This window comes from Camelus bactrianus, chromosome 7, assembly GCF_048773025.1.
Source record: "Camelus bactrianus isolate YW-2024 breed Bactrian camel chromosome 7, ASM4877302v1, whole genome shotgun sequence".
NCBI lineage: Eukaryota > Metazoa > Chordata > Mammalia > Artiodactyla > Camelidae > Camelus > Camelus bactrianus.
In genome coordinates, this window is record NC_133545.1 from 4,425,652 (window position 1) to 4,448,076 (window position 22,425).

Sequence of the window (22,425 nt, forward strand, 5' to 3'; positions counted from 1 at the left end):
GCTTGTGAGTCTCTGTTAGCGCCACTCACGGTCCCTTTGGAGCTCTGAAATTCACCGCCAGGCTGGTCCACCCTTTCAGGATGACGGGCGTGTGGATGTGATCAACGTGGGTCTCTGCCTTTCCGGATAAAAGGTTTAGCTGTAAGTTCGTGACTCATACCAGATAGAGGCTCTTCCTGCAGCTGAATAAAGAAGAGGACCTCAGATTCTTTTTAGGGTCTTTACCGGGGACAACGGGAAAAATATTCTGACATCTTACTCCCTTGTTTAAAGTCTGTTTTTATTTGTTAAATTTAGTCCTTTTTTTTTCCCCCGAAGCAGCTCTCCTAGACTTACTCTGTGTGATAGACTTTATTTCTCATATTGAATGTATTTAACTTTTAACGTAAGGGGGTTGCTAAGGATGAAAACTGCTCAGAACCCCACTCACAATTCCTACAGCCCATCTTTAGCTTGTACTTCACAAACACGCTGAGACAACCAGCTTCTATTCCACGTGCCTTTAGCATCTGAACAACTTTTAAATGCTGTTCTGAAACACTCCCATCTGAAGGTGTCGGCCAGGCCTGGAGTGCGTTCACATCTGCATCAGGTCATGGAGCTCTTGCTCCGTGCAGCCTCTCCTCCTCGGACCTCACGCTTGACTACTCAGCGCCAGGCATGCAAGGAAGAAAACTTCAAGTCATCGCAGAGCCTGAGGTCTGCTCCCTGCCAGACAGATGCCACCTCCTCGTCCCACACCGCGGCCAGGAAGGGTGAGAAGGGCGGTCTGTGCTGGCCGTCAGATCTGCTGACCTGAACGTGGTCTCATGGGGAGAGGGGCCTGAGGAGAAGAATCTGAGGCCGTGAGTCTGGAGGAGGAAGTGCGGCTCATGTGGGTTTATTTTTGTTCCACCAATGATTTTTTTTTTTTTTTTAACTGAAGTACTGTCAGTTACAATGTGTCCATTTCTGGTGCACAGCACAGTGGCCCAGTCATGCATATGCATACCTATATTCCTTCTCATATTCTTTTTCATTAAAGGTTATTATAAGATACTGAACATAGTTCCCTGTGCTGCACAGAAGAAACTGACTGACTTCATTTAGTATGATCATCTCTAAGTCCATCCATGTTGCTGCAAATGGAATGGTTTCATTCTTTTTTTTTTAATTGAAACTCCTTAAATAGAGCTTGTGTCTTGAAGTTCTCTCAGCTTTAATTCACTGTTGTACTGGAGTCCTGTTGATGTTGGGGGGAGGGAGTGAGGGAAAAGAAGCATCATCTTGGCATAAAATCTCACTCTCAGTGAGTCTGTATCCCTGGGCTGTGAGCATCACAATTTTTTTTTTCAGTTGAAGTAGTCAGTTACAATGTGTCAATTTCTGGTGTACAGCACAATGTCCTAGTCATGCATATACATACATATATTCATTTCCGTATTATTTTTCATTAAAGGTTATCACAAGATATTGAATATAGTTCCCTTTGGTATACAGAAGAAACTTAGGGTTTTTAATCTATTTTCATACATATAGTGGCTAACATTTGCAAACCTCCAACTCTCAAATTTATCCCTTCCCACCCTGTTGCCCCCGGTAACCATAAAATTGTTTATTATATCTGCAAGTCTGTTTCTATTTTGTAGATGTGTTTGTTCATAGTGTCCTTTTTTCTTAGATTCCACATATGAGTGATATATGGTATTTTTCTCTCTTTCTGGCTTATTTAGAATGATGATCTCTAGGCCCATCTATGTTGCTGCAAATGGCATTATTTGATTCTTTTTATGGTTGAGTAGTATTCCATTGTATAAATATACTACAACTTCTGTATCCAGTTACACCAGTGAATTCTTTATAAGCCATGGTCACAGTCTTACACTGGGATTTTGATGGAGTACAGCATTATATCTGTAGATCAAATTGTGGAGAATTAACACCCTAACAATACTGAGTTTTCTAATCCTTTAATATAATATAGTTCTTCACTTATTTAGGTTTTAACTTCTCTCAGCAATGTTTTGTGTTTCTTTGTACAGATCTTAAACTTAAGTTCTCTTACTTTGGATGCTGTTATGGATTGCAGTTACAGTGTCGTTACTTTCTATTTTGAGCTGTTTGCTGCTGCTGTTTACAGGTACAGTTCATTTTTATATTGAGCTTTTTTATTTTGTGGTCCTGATAAACTTCCTTACCATATCTAGTAGTATTTTTGAAAACTCCCTGAGACTTTCTACACATAGTCTGCAAATAGTTCACTTCCTCCTTTCCAATGTACATGTGTTTTCTTTCTTTTTCTTGCCTGTTGAGTTGGCTAAGGCTCTCACTACAAGCGCTGGACATAAGCGGTAAGTACAGGCGTCCTTACTGTGTTCCTAATCCAGGGTCTTTTACGATAGCATCTATAGTTTTTCCTTTCTCAAGTTGAAGAATTTTCCTTCTATTCTTCGTTTGCTGAGTTTTTATTGGAAATGGGTGTTAAATTCTGTCACGTTCTCCCTGCAGGATCATAAGCCTTTTTGCTGTATTATTGTCATAATTAACATCTGTTCTCTAACGTTAAAGCAACTTTCCTTCCTGGGATAAAACCCACTTGTTCATAATGTACTATCCTTTTTGCATATATTACCGGATGGATCTGATTTGCTAATACTTTTTAAGGGAATTTTACTTCTATTACATGAAAAATACTGGTCTATGATTTTCTGGTGTATTGCTTTTAAATCAAGTTAAGTCTTGTTTATAATGTCAGAATTTCATAGTTGTCCAGAAAAGGTTGTGTACTACTGGCATAATTTTTTTTCTCCAGTGTTTGATAGAAATCATCAGTGAAACCATCTGTGCCTGGAGTTTTCTTCGTGGAAAGGGTTTTAAACTACAAATTCAATTTATTTAATAGGTATTGGGGCTAGTCAGGTTATCTATTTTTTCTTCAGAGAAGCTGAGTAATTGGTTTCTGTCAAGGAATTCATCCATTTTATTTAAGATATCAAATTTATTGGCATAAAGGTGATCACAGTAATCCCTTATCCTGTTTATAAAATAGACTTTATTTTTAAAGCAATGTTAGATTCATAAGAGAATTGAGCGGAAAGCACAGAACATACTCACAGCTCCCCTGCTGTCAACATCCCCGCACCACTCTGGTACCTTTGTTAACAGTTGATGAACCTACCCTGACGCATTATCACCCAAAGTTCATACTTGCCGTTACAGTTCCCTCTTGGTTTTGTCCGTTCTCTGGGTTTTGACTAATGCATGACACGCACCCACTGTTACAGCATCACACACGACAGCTTCACTGCCCAGAGAGCTCTCTGCGCTCTGCCTGTTCATCTTCTCCTCACCCACCCCGGGCAACCACTGGTACTTAACTGCCTCCATGTTTTTGCCTTTTCCAGAATGTCACAGAGGTGGACTCATACAGTGTGTAGTTTTCGTATGGCTTCTTCTACCGAGTAATAAGCGTTTTAGATTCTCCTGTGTCTTTTTGTGGCTTGATAGCTTATTTCTCTCAAGCATTAAATACTCTGTTGTCTGAATGCACCACAGTTTACTTATCCTTTCACCTACTAAAGGGCATCTTATTTGCTTCCAAGTTTGGGCAGTTATAAACACAGCTGCTGTTAAGTTCCGTGTGCAGGCTTTGATCTTATGCTAAGAGTGTACTCAGTTCTGCGAGAAGCTATCAAACTGTCTTCCAACGTGACTGGGCTATTTGGCATTCTCACACCACTGACTCAGAGTTCCTGCTGCTTGTCCTTTAAAACATCTGTAGACTCTCTAGTGAAGTTACCACTCTCATTCCTGATGCCAGTAACGTGTTTTCCTCTTTTTTTTAATTAGAGGTTTAACAGTTATATTAATATTCTTATCCCAGCTTTTGGTCTCATTCACTGGTTACTCATTTCCGTTCTGGTTTGTAATATTTCTTTTGCTACTCTGCACTCCTTTTCCTGTTTTCTTTAGGTGGGAGCTTGGCATTGATTTTTAAACTTCGACCCTTCTCCGCTGCAGCCTAGTGCTGTAAGATCCCCGAGCCCTGAGTCATTTTCGTCCTACAGCCCTTGATATGTTGTTTTCATTTTCAGGCGGCTCAAATAGCCTTTTGGTTTCTTCTTTGACCCACAGAGTATTAGCAGGTATGTTCCTGGCTGATTTTCCAATATTGGAAGATTTTTATATTATTGACTTCTTACTGTTACTCTTGACTTCTGATACAACCTGCATGATTTGAATTTGTATAAATTTGTTGAGACTTACTTAACGTTGTGGAACATGATTTATCTTGGTAAATATTCCAGGTGTACTTGGAAAGAACGTGTGTTCTATGCCAAGTCAGTTGATAGTACCGTTCACGTTTTCTGTATCCTGTCGTCTCGTCCACTTGTGTTACCAGTTATGAGAGGTGTGCTGAAATCTTCCTCTAACTGTAGACAGTGCCTCTCCTAGCAGCTCTGACAGAGCACTTCTGGTGGCACGCTGTTGCGTTATTAGGCACATGGACGTGTGGGATCACTTCCTCGTAATGAACTGATCCCTTTAGCGTTCTGCAGCAACTCGATCCTTAGGAACATTCTTTGCTGTGAAACCTCCTCTGTCTAATAGTAATATAGATCCTGTAAGTGTGTTTCAGTTGGTGTTCAACATGCATAGATTTTCCTTTCATTTTAAACTTACCTGTTTCTTCATATTTAAAGTGAGCTTATAGTTGGGTCTTGCATTTTTATCTAATCTAAGCATCTCTGCCTTCTAACTGGGGCCTTTAAACCCACTTGCGTTTTTACTGAGGTTAGTTGATGTACATTATATAAAGTTCAGGTGTATAACATGGTAATTCACGATTTTTAAAGGTTATACTCCATTTATAGTTATTTTAAAATATTGTATTTCCTGTGCTTTAAAATATATCCTTGTAGCTTATTTTATACATAGTAACTTGTACCTCTTCATCCCCGACCCCTCTCTTGACCCTTCCCCTATTAGCTGCCCCACTGGAAACCACCAGTTTGTTCTCTATAACTCTGAGTCTTTCTTCTTTATCATATTCACTAGCTTCATTTTTTAGATTCCACATATAAGTCGGCTATTATAAATAATGCTGCTACGAACATTGGGGTGCAGGTAGCTTTTCGAATTAAGGGTTCCCTCTGGATATATGCCCAGGAGTGGGATTGCTGGATCATACGGTAAGTCTAGTTTTAGTCTTTTGAGGAACCTCTAAACTGTTTTCCACGATGGCTGCACCAAACTACGTTCCCACCAGCAGTGTAGGAGGGCTCCCTTCTCTCCACAGCCTCTCCAGCATGTATCGTCTGTGGGCTTGTGGACTTTTTACTGATGGCTTTTTTGACTGGTGTGAGGTGGTACCTCATATATATGAATAATTTTAGTGCTGACACTGGAAGGGTTTCCTTTCTGCGCATCTTCGCCAACATCTGGTTATTTGTGTTGTTTCTGATGGTGACCAAAATGAGGTATCACCTCATGTTCTGACAGGTGTGAGGTGATATCTATTTGTAGTTTTAACTGCAATTCTCTGATGATTAATGATTTTGAGCATCTTTTCATGTGCCTATTGACCGTCTGTTGCCTTCTTTGGAAAAATGTCTGTTCAGGCTTCTGCCCATTTTTTAATCAGTTGTTTTCTGATTTGATGTTGACTTGTATGAGCTGGTTATGTATGCTGGATATTAATCTCCTATCAGTCATACCATTTGCAAATATTTTCTCCCATTCAGTAAGTTGGGAGAGCTTTTAAGTTTAATTAGGTCTCTTTTTTTTTTTCTTACATTTTTTTATTGAGTTATAGTCATTTTACAATGTGTCAAATACCAGTGTAGAGCAATTTTCCAGTTATACATGAACATACATATATTCACTGTCACTTTTTTTTTCAGTTAACTAGGTCTCTTTATTTTTACTTTTATTTCCTTTACTTTAGGAGAGCCAAAAATGTATTGCTATGATTTATGTCAGAGTGTTTTGCCTATGTTTACTTCTTCCTACAAGAAATTATGGGTTTCCAGCTTTCATTCCTTTTATTCTTGTATATAGTGTTAGAAAATGTCCTAATTTCATTCTTTTACATGTAGCTGTCCAGTGTTCTCAGCACCACCTATTGAAGAGACTGTCTTTCTTGTCCCTTTTGTCATAGATTGACTGTTAAGTTCGCTGACCAGCCTTTCCTGCTGATCTGTCTGTTTTTGTGCCAGTATCGTACTATTTGGCATATTGTTTTGATCACTGTAGCTTTGTACTATAGTCAGGAAGCAAGAGACCTAGCCAGAGACCTCCAAATCTGTTCTTTCTCAAGACTGCTTTGGCTATTCAGGGTCTTTTGTTTCCACACAAATTTTAAAATTATTTGTGCTATTTTTGTGGAAAATGCGATTGGTATTTTGATAGGGATGGCACTGAAGCTGCAGCCTGCCTTGGGTAGTGCAGTCATTTAAAAAACACTGAAAACCTTGTAACAGACTTTGTTTTAAAGTCTATTTTTTTTTATATAAGCACTGCTACCCTGGTTTTCTTTTGATTTCAATTTACGTGGAATACTTTTTTCCATCTTCAGTTTGTGTTTCCTGAGAGCTGGAGTGTCTTGTAGGCAGCATCTATATAGGTCTTGTTTTTGTATCCATTCCGCCACTCTTATGATGTCTTTTGATTGGTGCGAAATTATGGTATGACTTGATGACTATCTTTAGTGTTATGTTTGGATTCCTTCTTTTTTGTGTGCCATCTATTACGGAATTTGGTTTGTGATTACCGTGAGGTTCTCTCTCTCTCTCTCTCTCTCCCTCCCCCCACCTCTTCCCCCCCCCCCAACGTCACTCTAACAGCCTTGCACTGGTGCTCTTCTCCCCCTGATGATCACTGGTTTTGATACGATCACTGGTTTTGATACCATAATTCTACATCTCATTATTTTGTTTCTCTTAACTGCTTATTCCGAAGGTGGATGACTTTACTACTTAGCTTTTAACTTCCCAGCTAGCTTTGCGTGCGGATGATTTCCTATGTTTACTGTACGTTTGCCTTTACTGATGAGCTGTTTCCCGTCATAATTTTCATGTTTCTAGTTGTGGCATTTTCCGCTTAGAGAAGGTCCTGTAACACTTCTTGTGAAGCTGGTCTGGTGGTGCTGAGCTGTTCCAGCTACAGCTTGTCTGTAAAACTTCGGCTCGCTCCAAATCATCCGAACAGGAGCCTTGCCAGGTGGGGTGTTCTCAGTTGTAGCCTTCCCCTCGCATCGCTGTGAACAGACCACCCGCTTCTGCAGCTGAACATTTAGCTGGCACCTTTCGGGAGCTCCCCTGCAAGGAACTTACTGCTTTTCCGTCGCTGGCTTTAAATCTTCGCCATTTTAATCACAGTGTGTCTTGGTGAATTCCTCTTTGGGTTAGTCCTGTGTGGGGCTCTGTACCTCCTAGACTTGGATGTTTCCTTTCCCAGGTTAGGGAAATTTTTGGCTATTACAGCTTCACCTACGTCTTCAGTGCCTTCCTCTCTCGCCTCCTTTTGGGACCCCTATCATGCAAACAGTCTGTCTGCTGGTGTCCCAGAGTTCTTTCACACTGTCCTCATTTATCTGCATTCTTTTTTCTGTTCATCACCAGTGATTTCCACTACTCTTGTCTTCAGGTCATTGCTCTGTTTGTTCCTCTTTTACTATTGCCTCCTTCTAGTGTATTTCGCATTTCAGTTACTATATTCTTCATCTGTTTGGCTGTTTTTCCTTTTTGTTAAAAACTTCTAGCCTCTTGCCCTGTGTGTCCACTCCCCTCCCGAGTCCTTGGCTATCCTTGTGGTCACCGCCCTCAACTCTTTCCTTGGCAGACTGTCTCCATTTCACTTAGTTCTTTCTTCTGAGGTTTTATTTTGTTCCTTCATTTGGAACATGCTCCTCTGTCGCTGCCTTTTGCCTGACTGGCTCTTTTGATGTATCTGGTGGTTTGGTTACATTTCCCGACCTTGGAGAAACGGCTTTTTGTAAGAGACACGTCTGTGAGCAGCGCACCCTTCTTTCATCACCAGACCTATCACCTCTGGGGGCTCCTCCTGTGAGGGCTGGTGGGGCCCTGTGCTGTAGGGCTACTGCAGTAAGTGTCTGGTAGACTTGGCTGCCAGGCCCTGCCTTGTGCAGAGGGGGCTGGGTAACAAGGAGGCTGACTGAAAAAGCCCGGAGAGACCTGGAGTTAGTGTCCAGGAGACCCCAGGGCTGCAGCCTGCCCACTGGTAGGTGAAGCCAGATCCTGGAACTCACGCACCTACTAGTGGCCAGAGCCAGGTCCTGGGGTCTCATTCCAGGGCCCAGGAGTCCCAGAGCTGGTGTTGGATTGCTGGTGGGTGGAGCTCGTTCCTGACACAGCCGGCCAAGGGTCTGGGATGGCCGGTAGCTTGTGCTGCTCTGATAGCAGGCGGGGCCAGGGCCCAGCCAGTCTCAGGGCAGGATCTGTCCTGCTAGTAGGTGGGCTGGTGTGTGAGGCTGGTCCTGAGGCCAGAGCAGACTGGCTGATGCACAGGGCCGGGGCCCAGGGTCTTTTCCTGGAGGGTCTAGCGCGTGGGGCTAGGTTTGGGAACTTCTGGGGGGTAGGGCCACGTCTAGGGGAACTGTGGGCTCACAGGTTCTTAAGGCAGCCTGTCTACCAGGAGGTGAGGCTGCGCCCATGCTCATTTAGCTGTTTGGCCTGAGGTGTCCTAGCAACGGTTGCCTGCAGGCTGTTGGCCTAGGGCAGGCACGGGTCCTGAGGATAACAAGGTGGAGGGCACTCACCAGCGTCCACATTGCAGAATGAGCTCCCCAAAATGGCCGTGTCCCCAGGGTGAACTGCAGCTACCCACTCCCTCTCCTGGAGACTCCAAGATCAGCAGGTAGGTCTGACCCAGGCTCCTTTCAAACTACTGCTTCTGCCCCAGGTCCGGGAACATGTGAGACTGTGTGCGCCCTTTACGAGAGAAGGCTCTGAGGCTCCTAAAAGGAAGCTCTGCTGACCTTCAAAGCCGAATGCTCTAGGGGCTCTTCTTCCCAGTGCGAGACTCCTGGGCTGGGGAGCCCACTACGAAGCTTGGACCCTCCACTCCAGAACTTCTGCAGTTATAACTGCTCCTCTGTTTGTGGGCTGCCCCCCTGGGGGTGCGGGACTTCACTATGTTGCTACTCCACCCCTCCTACCTGTCTTGTGGGTCCTTCTTTGTATCTTTAGTTGTAGAAGCTCTTTCCTGGTAGGTTCCAGTCTTTTCCATTGATGGTGGTGGTTCTGCAAATAGTTGTAGTTTTGTCGCCGTGAGAGGAGGTGAGCTCAGGTTCTTTCCACGCCGCCATCGTGGCCGATCTCCTCTGTGCTTCCAAGGCACCCGCGGGGCCCAGACTTCACTCCCAGAGTTGCGGGCCTTCTGGCAGGACATCTGACAACACTCGCTGAGGCAGCACAGACGTGAGCTAAGGTCAACTGTATTACTTTACATTTAACGTGATTACTGATTTTGTTGTGTTTAAATCTTCCATCTTGCTTTTTGTTTTCTATAGGTACCATCTGGTCTTCAAAACCGAATTACAGATAAAGTGTTCAGTATATAGATACAGAATATATTATTCTCTGAGATGTTTCCAATATGCTACTTAAACTGCTTTGTGGTTCAAGAAAACACCCTGTACTATGAGACTATGTCTGTCTCCTCTGAGATGTAATTTTGGTGGAAAAAACCTCACTTTATATTTTGGCATTTATAATATATAAAGATGATTCCTAAATTTAGATCTTTAATTGAGGTATTGTCTGAAATCCTGACCTCTGTATCCAAATACCTATTTCACAACTCTACCTGGAGGTTTCACAGGCAACTTCAAAGTATCCAAATTCACATGCCTTCAGCTTCAAATTTACATAGTTCAAGCTAAGAAACTGAAAATCGCTAAGGTTAGTTCTGCTACCTCGTGTACTGGTTCATCAGCCGAATCCCAGGGCCTTTCTTACCATTTAGCATGTACGCAGGGCGACTCACACCAGAGGCCCCAATAGAAGATGAGAGAGCAGACAAAAAAAACCCTAGTAAATAATCAAAAGGCTCCTTTATTGTAAATGTAGATAATACCATAATTCATCAAAATAATTTATAATAGCTAACTGCCTCTTAAATATAATCTTATAAATGATGCCTTCTGAAGTTAAAAGTAATGTGGATTCATTTGAATTAAAACTATTTAGAACATGGTAATAAAAATAAAAAAACTGTCACCTATGAAATGTTCTAAGAAAGGAAATCATGACAAGTTCCTGATGAGACAGACGCTACTCCATTATCAAAGAGGATTAAAAAGAAGCATAAATAACTTTGAGCAGACATGTCAATTTCCTGGGCTTTATCCTGTACAAACCTGACTCTTCAAAAAGTTAAAACTGTATTCTGGTTTCCTACCACAAGCAAGAAATTTCTTAACAGCAGCTCGGAGAGGACCTGAACGCCCTGGAGAAACATACTTCTTCACCTCCTGGTGGTCATCTGGTCCTCCAATCTCTACTGTGTATGCTGTCTCACCTCTGCTGATCTTCCTAGGCATCTCCACGTTGCAGGTGAGCAGGACAAATCACTCCAGACACGGCACCAACCTTAACCTTCCAAGTGCCACTGCTGCGAGGAGGAGCCATCACAGATTGCCATGGCAACAGACCCTCTGTGACTCAGCGGATCAACCACTCCCAGGCACTGTCCAACTGACACCTGGTACAGTCGATTATTCCTCTGAGAAAGAAGTGATACCAAGAAAAAAACACCAGTTATTTGCTTTCACTTAAAAAATGTATTGTCAGAATATGGTAAACAGACAGAAACCTAGAAGAGATGTGGGACATTTAAGATTGTTCACAGGACACTGCAAACTCAGGAGCACCATCCACAGGGCAGAGTGAGGCCCTCGGCCGGGCTCCCTCACTCAGCCTTCTCCACACGTCCTTGCATCACCACTGAACAAGCGCCTCACCCCAAAGGTCCACTGCTGGGATCCTCCTGACCCGTGGCACTTCATGAGCCGTGGTGGGTCCGATGAACGGGTTTCTGACATATCCAGGCAAAGGAGATTATTTAAAACCAACTCATGCTCTTCATTATAAATCCAGACCTAAGGAAGAAAATAAAAGATCAAACCCCAGGTTCTGCTTTAGATTCTGAAATTCAGACTGCACGACGCTTCACACATTTGTGGAACAGTGGATTTATTCTGTATGGCCTCATACAGCAGGAACAGACCAGTGTACTGGAGTCACCCGGAGGCGTATCAACTCAGTCATCTGAAATGGAATGAACTAATAACACAGGAGAAAGTGAGGCGCAGTCAGTCCCAGGAAGAGATGTAAGCAGTGGCTGAATTAACTGACTGAACTGAACTGAGCGTGTGACTCCCGATCTTTCCTAGTTCCAGGATTCCACAGTCATACAATGCTTTTAATTCCTGACTGCCTAAGACCTGAAGGAGCCCGAAACGAAGCTGCTGGTCTGACTTCTGTAGACAGAGCACACGTGAGGCTCTGGGTTTCGCGTCTTCTCACCTGCTGGGCGGTGGTGACGTGCGTGCGCTGTTACGCCACGTCCTCCTGCGGAATGTCACACGCTAACCTGCTACCCTGTGGGACTAGAGGTCACAGTATTTGGACTGAGATTATGATTTCATCCTGACAGCTCTGAAGCACAATTCTCCTTAGATGTACAAATGATCTTTCAGGATAGACTTCTTTACAGTCTCTCAGATTATTTTCAGGAACAAAGGCCTGAAATTAAGTGCAATGAATAAATTGATTCTCCCCAACATGCACCATCACTAAATCCAAAAGGAAACATTTTCTTCTACCCTCTGGATTATTTTATTCACTGCCACTTCTACCTACAGCCCCAAAACGTGTGTGCGCTACCCCTGGTAACAAGAAGGGAAGCCCAGCAGTGCCGTAACAGGGCCTCCTGTGACGACTCTAGCGCTTCGCAACCTGCGCTGGCCTAACACGGGAGCCACCGGCCCACGTGCGGCCACGGAGCGCTGGAAATGCGGCAAGTGTGACTGAGGGAATGATCTGTTTATTTCATTTCAATTACTTTAACTAGTTTAAACTTCAACAGCCACACGTGGCTAGTGGCCAGGGTGTTAGTACAGTTCTGTACGGTCACAACACAGTACAGACAGGAGAGTGTAACTCCATCTCCTCAAACTTCCTACATTTTCTGGAATGAATTTCAGCAATCTCATCCCACTACGACCTAAACCACCAGTTCTGTGTCTACAACACTGACACATCTCCTACCCACATACGGCATGGAAACCTTTTTAAACCATGTTTTCCAGCGTGTTAACATCTTAGTGTACACGAACTCTCCTAGAAGTAAAATGTGTTCTATGAAATTTCAAAGGACACACTATTCTAAAAAGGCCAAGTGTTCTTTACATCTTGAATGACCCCAGCCCACCCCTCAGAGGGAAACGTAAGCACATAACTGGAGCTTGCTTACTGGGGGCATCTGCACTGTAGGCCTGAGGCCCTGTGGCCCGAAGAGCAGGCCCCTGGGGGCTATGGTGTTTTACCAGACACAAAGCAGTCTGCAACAAGGTTTCTGCTTATTTTTAGGATCACTTAACACCACGGAAAGGACACATACAACCTGACAATAAATTATGTGAATGAAATGAACTGAAACTGTGTTGTGGTTCCTCTGATGAACTACTGATAATCAGTAAAACTTGATTGCGGAAAAACACTACAAAAGATATTCTGACTCTTCCAATGCAGATTTATATATGTATCTCATATATGATATATATGTTCTTGGCCAGAAAGAAGGTACACTTCCTTTGCCATTTCTAACAAATTCATATGGCTTTCAATTCATTCTACATAATTCAAATTCATTCTGTATAATTACAAAGTACAGATAATGCTCTAAAGAAATGTGACTATGACAGTGAGCAGAGGTAGGGGAAATAAACGAGACGAAAATAGTATTAGATGACCTTTAAAATCATTCCCAATAATATAATTTAGGAAAAGACAGTCCACCCATCCCTCCTCAAGGGGGGGGGGGTGCCAGCAGCTTCCCCTCACCGCAGGACCCCTCCCGAGGGCTGCTGTGAGCCCAGAGGCACACTCACCTGACTGGCGTCACGGTAGTCGCACGCCTTAAGCACTACCAGGCCTCCTTTCTGACTTGGGCGGCCCTGGGCCACCAGACACTTGTTGGTCTGGAGGTGATATAGCTGTAAAAGAAGAGACTGCTCTGGGCAACCTGGCACATTTAGAGAGACCCAAGTCAAAAGACACCTTAGCATCCCAGAAAAGGGGGTTTCAGATGAAACATGAATATTATTCCAGAGGTACGAATTCTAAAGGTAAAAAAATAACTATCTTTTACTACTGAATTCTAGCTTCAGTCCTAAGAGCATCACAACAGAGGCTTCAAGGTTTAGGCAGTTTTAACAACATACGCAGGCAGTGTCAAGGAGAAATTCTACCTAAAGGTACAAGTTTACTAATCTACTACAGGAGAGGAATGAAAATACCATCTCTGCACTAAAGCACCTTCAAATGAAGCTATGGAAATAAGAACAAAAGGTATAAACCAGACAGTACAAAATTAAATGTAATGTACATACTACACTGGACGTAAATATAGGTTATAAACGCCACAGGGTGAGACACATAAAGAAGCAAAGAGCATCTAGTCTGCATAAAAGGATCAGTTTATATTAAATGAGATCAGTTATGCAAGGCAGGAATAATCATGGTAAGGGATTTCAACTATGTGAACATACACAGGCACCTATTTTCACTCAAAGAGAAAACACCTAATTAATAAACATCTTGATGACATTTTTAACCTTACAAGGCAGAGACAAGAAAGGGGAAAGCTCTAGGCTTAGCTCAAGCTACTTAAGAATCACTGGCATTGTGAAGGAACCCTAAGAGGTGTGTCTCCGTAACACGAAAGAGAAATCCAGGCAACTATTAAATATCTACACTTAACTTTCAGAAAGCCAATTCTAAGAAATGATTTTAAGAAAAAGGTATGATTTTATGGCTAGACCCCTAAAATTGAAGTGTGATTATAACACTGAAGAAATTAAAAAAAAAAGGGGGGGGGACCATCTAAAGAATTATGGTTGATCAGCGTGTGCTCTGTGAAGCACAGATGACCGCTCGGAACATTGGGTGTAAAATCTGACTTCATGCCACCACGCAGACCCTACCACTGTCCTTCACTTCCTGTCTGCAGTCAGTGCCCAGAGCTGAGGCTAACACTGTGTGGCTGCCCCATTTCTCCTTTTGTTTTCCTTTTCACACTGGTCTCTGCCAAATGATATTTCCACTTGCTTATACTGCCAGATTTGTACATTCACATTGACATCTGCCCTCTCGGAGGCTAGCATATAATTTAGAGAAGTCATGTTCTCTTTAACACTGGCAGGTAAAGAATTTTAATATGAACAGCAAAGATACTAACATTTCTAAGGTCTTACACCTGAACAGAGGAAATTCTCATAAAAAGAATATAATGGAAGGCACGTGAAAGCCTATCCTTAAACATTCCGTTAAGTCTACGATGTCATTGATCACATCACACAGCACGTCATGAGATATTTTGATAAGATTACTTCCTTACCCTTCCACGCTGAAGGACTTTGGGGCGTTTTGGCCCTCTATTGACAAAAATGGGTTGCTGGGGTTTGGCATTGGGCCCAGATATCTGCATCTCTGGGTAAATATTATCCAAGTACCATTTAAATGATTTACAGTCTAGCTTCTTCCTCAGTTCAACACGCTCGCTGATATTTCCATAGCTTCTGGTCCTCAGATCAGGTCTTAAGGAAAAATATTGCTCCTGAGTTTAAAAAAGAAAAGTGAAAAATGAGAGGATTTTTTTGTTTAAGCCGAATATAATCAATTATACAAGAGGTTAAAAGAACGGAAATAAATGGATTAAGAGCAAAAACGTTTTTCATGCCAGTGTTTTCTTGATGTTGAATATGTGACTGCAAAGTTTTCACACAATTAGGTCCATCACTGACAACAAGAAGACATCTTAAATTGTACGATATGCCCCAATTTCAGAAATGGAAAAACATGTAAAAATGTGCATCGTGAACTCAGTGAGACAGACTACACTTGAGATCAGCAGTTCTCAAACTCCTTGGTCTCAGGACTCTATATTAGTAAAAACCGCTGAAGACTCCAAGGAGGCTCTGTTTCTAGGAGTTAAATCTCTTTAGATATTTACTGTATTCGAAGTTAAAGTTTAGAAACAATAAATTATTAAAAATAACAAACTCATTACCTATTAGCATAAATAACATGCTTTGAACAAAAACAAAATTACTGAGGACACTGACACTGCTTCATATTCTCAGAAATCTTTCCAATGTCTGAATGCCGTCTTCTGAATAGAAGTGAGCTGAGTTCTGGTACCTGCACTCAATCTGTCACTATATGTTGTTTGATTAAATGTGTTTTAAAAAATACGACTTCATGAAAATATGTAGTTTAAAATGGCAGAAATATTTTAATAACTGTCAAGTAATTATGGCTATTCTTTTCTGACACTATACCAAAACTCAGTAACTTTTAAGGTTGGAATAGCTTCCTATTGTTGCACAAAACTCCGTACTGCTCTTTAGATGGATCTTGCCCACACAAGATTTTTTAACATCACACATTAAGCATTTAGAAAGTACTGGCCCACTGGGTTGTGATGTTCTTCCAGATACCACCAGTGTCCAGAACAGGCCCATCTACGGAGCCAGAAGGCAGCTCAGTGGCTGTCCAGGGCTGCGGGATGCTGGGAAAGGATGATGGCTGAAGGACTCGGAGCTTCTTTTGGGGGCGACAAAATGTTCTAAAAATTATTTATGAATCATACCTCAATAAAGCTGTTACAAAGCTGCATACGGCAGAAGAGGACGCAGGAAGGAATAAGACCTGTGCAGAGTCTGAATGGGGAGGCAGTGGGACTGGGTCAGAGCGAAGCCCAGTGAACACAGGAGAGAAGCCAGGTTCTGTGGGAGTCACAGGAGAGGGACGGGAGGGATAAAGAAACAGAATTTCTTCTGATGTTGGGTATATTACCTCTTATAGACGGGTCACTTGGAAAATCAAAAGAAGAGTGAGAACCAAAAATGAGGGGAAAACTGGGTGAAGAGAAGGGAGAAAAGAAATCTGGAAAAGAGGTGGCTCTAGAGCAAATGTCATCAAACCGAAATTCCTAAACAGAAACAGGAAAGAGAAACCAAAGCCATCCCCAAAGGAGCGTCTGGCCTTATCACTCATCCTTCTCAACCAGAAACTGAATCTCACCTTGTATTCATCTAGCCAGACATGTGCCAGCCTCAAGGAGTTGTGTGTCATGGTGTCCTGGCCCTCAGGGGAACCATATGGTCGCCTTTTCCGGAAAATGTGTCCGACTCTAGAGCAAGGGATGATGAAGAGTTTCCCTCCACACATCCAAATCTGGCCAGAAGCAAAGTATGTGTTAACAGTCCCTCACAGCGCTGTGAGACCCATGTATGAATCACCATGAAATTAATCTTTCTTAAACAGGTGCTTGTGAAACCTTGAAAGATTTTTATCTTATAGTATATACCTATTCAAACATACTAAAGTCAAAGGGTATATTTTAAAAAATTATGTCTTTATGAATAAAAAGAAAACAAAACTCTAAAACGTAATACTCTTTTCCTACCTGTTGTCTAAAATTACACTTTACCAGACATTTGTTTTAACAGATAAAGGAAGTTGACCTTCAGAATTTAGGTACAAAGAATATTTACGAACTGGTCCTTTAATCTCACTTTTATGGGTACTTCCTCATAAAATACATATATGCACTGTCTTTTAGGGAAAAAATTTTAATAAAATATACAGAATAACTCTAAATTAAGATTCAAAAGATTTTAGTTCTGGTCTAAATTTTACCTTTTACTTTATACAGTTATTTTACTTTTTATGGGACTCAATTACTTTATCTACAAAGTAAGACTGAACTAAAAATATCTATTATACCTTTCAACTTTCAAATTGTTAAGATTATGTAGGAAAATTGCCTTTTAAAAACACAGTGGTCAGTACATTTGCAAAAACACAAAATGACATATTCACGTGGTATTACAGTATCTGCACAGGGGTTCGTAACACAGACCCGGCAATGGGAGGTGGGGAATGAGGACACCTGCTAAGAGGGAGAAACCTGAGTTCTCCCTTGCCCTCTTTCTGCCTTTTCCAAAGTCTGTCTTAACCACCACCACAGCAACCTGAGCCAGAGACCCCACCCCTAATTGTTATCTTTCCAATCTTAGCAATTAGAGAAGAAGAGACTATGAAAGGTGCATTTCTTCCTCAGGTTGGAGGCACCTGTATTTAAAGGGTTTGGTAAGCTATACATGGGGTGTTGATATAAGCTGTCAGATAAACTAGGCTACACCTGAAAGTGAAGTGGGGAGCTAGTAATAATTTCTCAAGGAGAACAGGTATGAACCAGGATGGTCTTGGGCCATCAGGAAAATCTGATGACCCTCAACTATAAGATTAATAAACAAAGAAAGAACAGAACTCTAGACTAAATGTACCCTAAATACGAATTTATACCCAAATATTCATTACAACTAGCCCTTTTAAATTCTTATAAGGTAAAGGAAAGCTTCTTATAGGCTTTTACTATTTTGAATGGGTTTTACCCACATCATAGATTATGATAAAGTAGTCTTCATTAAGGACAATTTGTTAATAAAGATAATCAAAGAGAATTTATTACAAAATATGGGATCATAGATAGAAATCATAATCTTACTGCACACAAAGCTAACAATTAAGCATGTAAAAAAAATTACCCGAAATGATATTTCTAAGTTTTCCCCTCCCCAGATATCCATGCCACTGTCATACTGTCCAAGTTCATTGAAATAGTTTCTGTTCATGGCAAACAATCCTCCAGCCATTGTCGGTGACCTAGGAAAAGAACACAATTACTGTACCAGTTCTATAGATTCAATTACCTACTGTTTTTGTTTTAAAAAAAATTCAGTGCTGCTTTGGAACATAACTAATAAAAACTAGATTAAATATTATGAAACATTTGATTTAATTTATTGGGAATGAGCTGGGCCACATAACTGAATCTTCTATACTACTAGATACCGGCAAATGAAGGCTACTTTTCTACGCATCAAAATTGCTTTTTAAATAGCTGTAACTACTGTTGACAGAAATTCACCTGAATTATTTAATTCCTTTTGAGTCTGTCTCGCAGAGCCACCGGGGTAAAAACTGGACTCTAGGGCCTGCCAAGGAGAGACCAGACAAACCCCACACTTTGAATGGGGCTCAACATGTGCTAGGCGAGTAGCTTTCAAGCAAACATTTCATGAACTGTCACATGGAGACATTTTCAGCTGTCACAATGGGTGGGGGGGTGTGCTACTGCATCTGAAGGGTTTAGGCCAAGTATGCTCCTAAATATGCTAAAATGCACAAGAGAGCCCCCACCATGAAGAACTGTCTGGCCCAGAAGGTTAACAATGCCGCATCTGAGGAACCCCGTGTCGGCGAGACTCTGATGCAGACCGGCCCTTGCAGCGACTCAGGCTCGGCTTCCGGTCACCTCACTTCCTGAAACTGCATCAGGTGGTCACAAATTCTAGTGTCCAGAATGAAGCAAAATTCTCTGCAGGGAGAAAACATCACCCCACCTATGAAAGTACGTCTATAATTTTTCATATACAATGTCTGGCATTGAACAAAACTAAGCAAGCCAACTAACAGATGACCAGGCAGTCAGGGTAAAGATAAACCACATGGAAGTAAAGAGAAAACAGTCTACAACAGTGACAGACGTGCAGGGTTTCAAGTAGTGGAGTTCTCAGGCAGAGACTTTAAAATAACTGCTCAATATATTCAAGCATAAAAGATAAGACTGAGAATTTGGCAAATAATTAGATGCTATCAATAAAGAAACCAAGTTTATGCATATCTGAAAAACACTTCTGACACAGAAAAAAAATGTAAGCAGCCAATAAGAGAGATTACCTTCAAAAGAAACAAAAGTAAGATAGTTGATGACTTCTCACCAGAAACAGTGGAAGCCAGAAGGTTCTTGAATGGTATCTTCAGTCCTGAAAGAATATGAACTGAAATCCAGAAATGAGTATCAATCTAGAACTGAGTATCTAGAATCTGAATATCACATAAAATCGATCTAGAACTGAGCACCAATCTAAAGCTGAGTATCAATCTAGAACTGAGTGTCGATCTAGAACTGAATAATAATTTAGGACTGAATTTCAAATCTAGAACTGAGTATCAAATAAAATGATTCTTCAGAATAATGGTGAAACAAAGGCATTTTCAGAAAAAGAGAGCAGTAATCACCTAAAGGTCCAACCAAAAGAAATACTAAAATGTGCTCTTTAGTAAGAATGAAAATAAATCCTAGGTGGAAGCTTGCAGATGCAGAAAGGATAAAGATAACATAAAAGGGGAAATGTATGTAAGAATCCATAATGTTTAATAATGAGGTGGCAGTTGGGAACAGAATAACTGGAACTCAGACCAAAAGAGAAGAGAAAAAAGAATATAACAGATACAAAGCAAATAGTACCACTGTAATCATAAACACAAAAATGTAAGTAATATGACTGAATATAATTAACTAAATGCCCTAGTTAAAAGACAAAGTTTTCCACATTGTTTTAAAAACAAAACAAAGGCAACTACATGCTGCTTACAAGGGACACATCTAAATATGAGACTATAGAAAGACTGACAGCAAAAGAAAAATTACACAACCAAATACTAATCAAAACGAAGCTGGAACAGCCATATTAACGTCAGCCTATAAAGCAGAAGTTTCACTACTCTGGAAGTATAGAATGAAAGATTCATAATGGTAAATGGTATCATTTACCAGAAGATTTAATAATTCTATATTGTCATGCATCTATTAATAAAGCCTCAAAATATATGAAGAAAACATATAAAGAAGTACAAGGAGAAACAGACACATAATTGCAGTGGGAAATTAATACACCATTTTCAATAACTGATATGTAAATTAAAAACTAATAAAAATGTAAAATATTTGAATAACACAATAAACTCGACCCAAATGATACAGAATCCCATCTTTAACTGCAGAAAATACAGATTCTGACCACAGTATAATTAAGCTAGGATTAAATAACAACTATAAAATTTCCATATGTCTATAAAATAATAAATGCACTGCTCGGATTTCAAAATGTAGAATAGATAAACAAGATTATACTGTACAGCACAGGGAAAGATATACAAGATCTTATGGTAGCTCACAGCAAAAAAAATGTGACAATGAATATATATATGTTCATGTATAACTGAAAAATTGTGCCCTACACTGGAATTAGACACAACATTGTAAAATGACTATAACTCAAGAAAAAAAAGTTAAAAAATAAATAAATGCACTGCTAAATAATCTACAGGTCAGAGAAGACATGACAATGACAATATTTTGAAAACAATGAAAATATTTTGAAATAAATGATAAAAAATGATGTATCATAATTTGTGGGAAGCCACTAAAGTCCTGATTAGAAGAAAATTTATCATCCTAAATGCCTATTAGAAAAAAGATGGGAAATTTACAAAATCTAAACACCCAACTCAAGAAGTTAGCAACCCTGATACCATGCAATAGCTTACCGAAGAAAAAGTGGGGAAAAAGTAGAAGGGGAAGGGGTACTCACATCCTCGTCATACAAGGAAGTGTCAAATGATGCTGTCAAAAGTCAACAGATAAAGAGTTTTTTTTAAGTACCAAAAGGAAGTAACACAGTAACTGAAAATGAGCCTCCTACAACACTAAGCAATAAAGAATACGCGGGAGTGATGTAAATGAGCCAAACCTTCACTTTTCCAATAGAGAGGGTTTAAAGTTGGCTAGACGTTGAAAAGAAGACTCTGCATATCAGAGAGCTCAGGAAGTAAGACCTGGAAGACCAAAACTAAAAACAGTTAAAAGAACTGGCCTCTGGGGAGAAAGACTGAGAACAGGGAAGAAAGGGGTAGAGTTGGCCACTTTTCACCCTAAGCTGTTATGTATGGTTTGACTTATCCCTGGATCCACGGAGAACACAGATAACAGTCTGAGGCCCTCTCCTCTCACACCAGCAAAGAAAAGCCCAAAGTGGAGTCAGCACTCCCGTCTGCCTCCCATGTGCGGTCGTGGGGACCAGAAACGCAGGCGGGCAGTCCCAGGGCAGCCCTCCTTCTCCTGAGAGACTTGCTCCAGCATCTACCTCCCACCTGTGGCACCGGGAGGGAAGCGAGACCCACACCAAAAGCCCCCGGAAGGTAACGAGGAGAGCTGCAAGTCTGTGAAGACAGGAAGGCGACTGGGAGCTGGGTGTGCCTTTTGCATGGAATCACAAAGAACTGCAACACAAAGCCTGAGAGCAGAAGGCGACCCTGCCCTGCCAGCAGATCGCCTGGCCGGGGCCGCCTGGTTTGGATGAAAGAAAGCAGGCAAACACCCAAAGACGAGCTGAGGAGCCAAAGCATTCTGGTCACCTGAGGTGCTGGGAAAATGTTTTTACGAAAGGTGAGGAGAGGTGTGCCTGTGCCTGGGCAGCTGCACTCATAAACTAAAAAACAGGAATAAAAATGCTGACAACGGCACCATGTGTAACGTTAAAACAGCAGCAGCTGAAAACAGCCCCACTGCCTCACCAACAGTAAACTGGATAAACTTAACGATACATTGACAGAGTATTATACAGCAATAAAAATGAACTGACTGCAGCAGGGGCCTTTAAGGCAGTGTTGAGTGAAGGAAGCAGGACAGTAATGAGTCCCACGGTGTCATTTATATGAAGTCCAAGAGCCAGGGAAACTGGACTACACTGTTTAGATCACACACAGTTGGTCAGACTCCTCAGGAAAGCAAGGCAATGGTGAGTGGGTCAGGGAACGACACCTCTAGGGACGAGGGCAGGGGCTGTGACCAGGGAGGGTGCACTGGGGGCATGCAGGTGCTGTTTCTTGACCTGGGTGGTAGTTTCACAGGTGTCCACATTATAACCATTTATTAAACTGTATGCATGTATACATACAAATGTGTACTTTTCATGTATGCTATTTTTCTAAAAAGAGTAGGTCCAAGAACTTTAAAAAGTAGAAACACAGACAAATCTCTCTGAAATCTGTATGAGAAATTTAAAAGAAAGCAAAAGCAAGAAAGGAGAAACAACACATAAGAGCAGGTTTCTAATACTAGACAACACGGATGAGACCTGAAAGCAATTCACACACTCTGACTTGGTCACTGTACTGGGAGGAACCCATCCTAAACATCCTAAACACAGAGGCGGCTTGTGTGTTACGTGTTCTTCACAGCATCACCCACATGAGCCAAGAACTGAAAATACGTCAGTGACCCATC

The 22,425-nt window shown here is 41.4% G+C and overlaps 1 protein-coding gene across 2 annotated transcripts in view; it reads right to left on the reverse strand.

Annotated features, from left to right (window-relative positions):
- Nucleotides 1-10,035: 10,035 nt before the first annotated feature.
- Nucleotides 10,036-22,425, reverse strand: part of GALNT11 (polypeptide N-acetylgalactosaminyltransferase 11) — a 48,105-nt gene continuing 35,715 nt past the window's right edge. For both annotated transcript variants that reach the window (XM_074366716.1, XM_010952486.3), the window contains exons 7-12: nucleotides 17,840-17,957; nucleotides 16,311-16,463; nucleotides 14,623-14,841; nucleotides 13,115-13,219; nucleotides 10,964-11,101; nucleotides 10,036-10,725 (exon numbers count right to left, since the gene is read on the reverse strand). In XM_074366716.1, coding sequence (XP_074222817.1) covers nucleotides 10,594-10,725; nucleotides 10,964-11,101; nucleotides 13,115-13,219; nucleotides 14,623-14,841; nucleotides 16,311-16,463; nucleotides 17,840-17,957 — 865 coding nt within the window. In that variant the 3' untranslated portion in view covers nucleotides 10,036-10,593. The remainder of the gene's footprint in view (nucleotides 10,726-10,963; nucleotides 11,102-13,114; nucleotides 13,220-14,622; nucleotides 14,842-16,310; nucleotides 16,464-17,839; nucleotides 17,958-22,425) is intronic.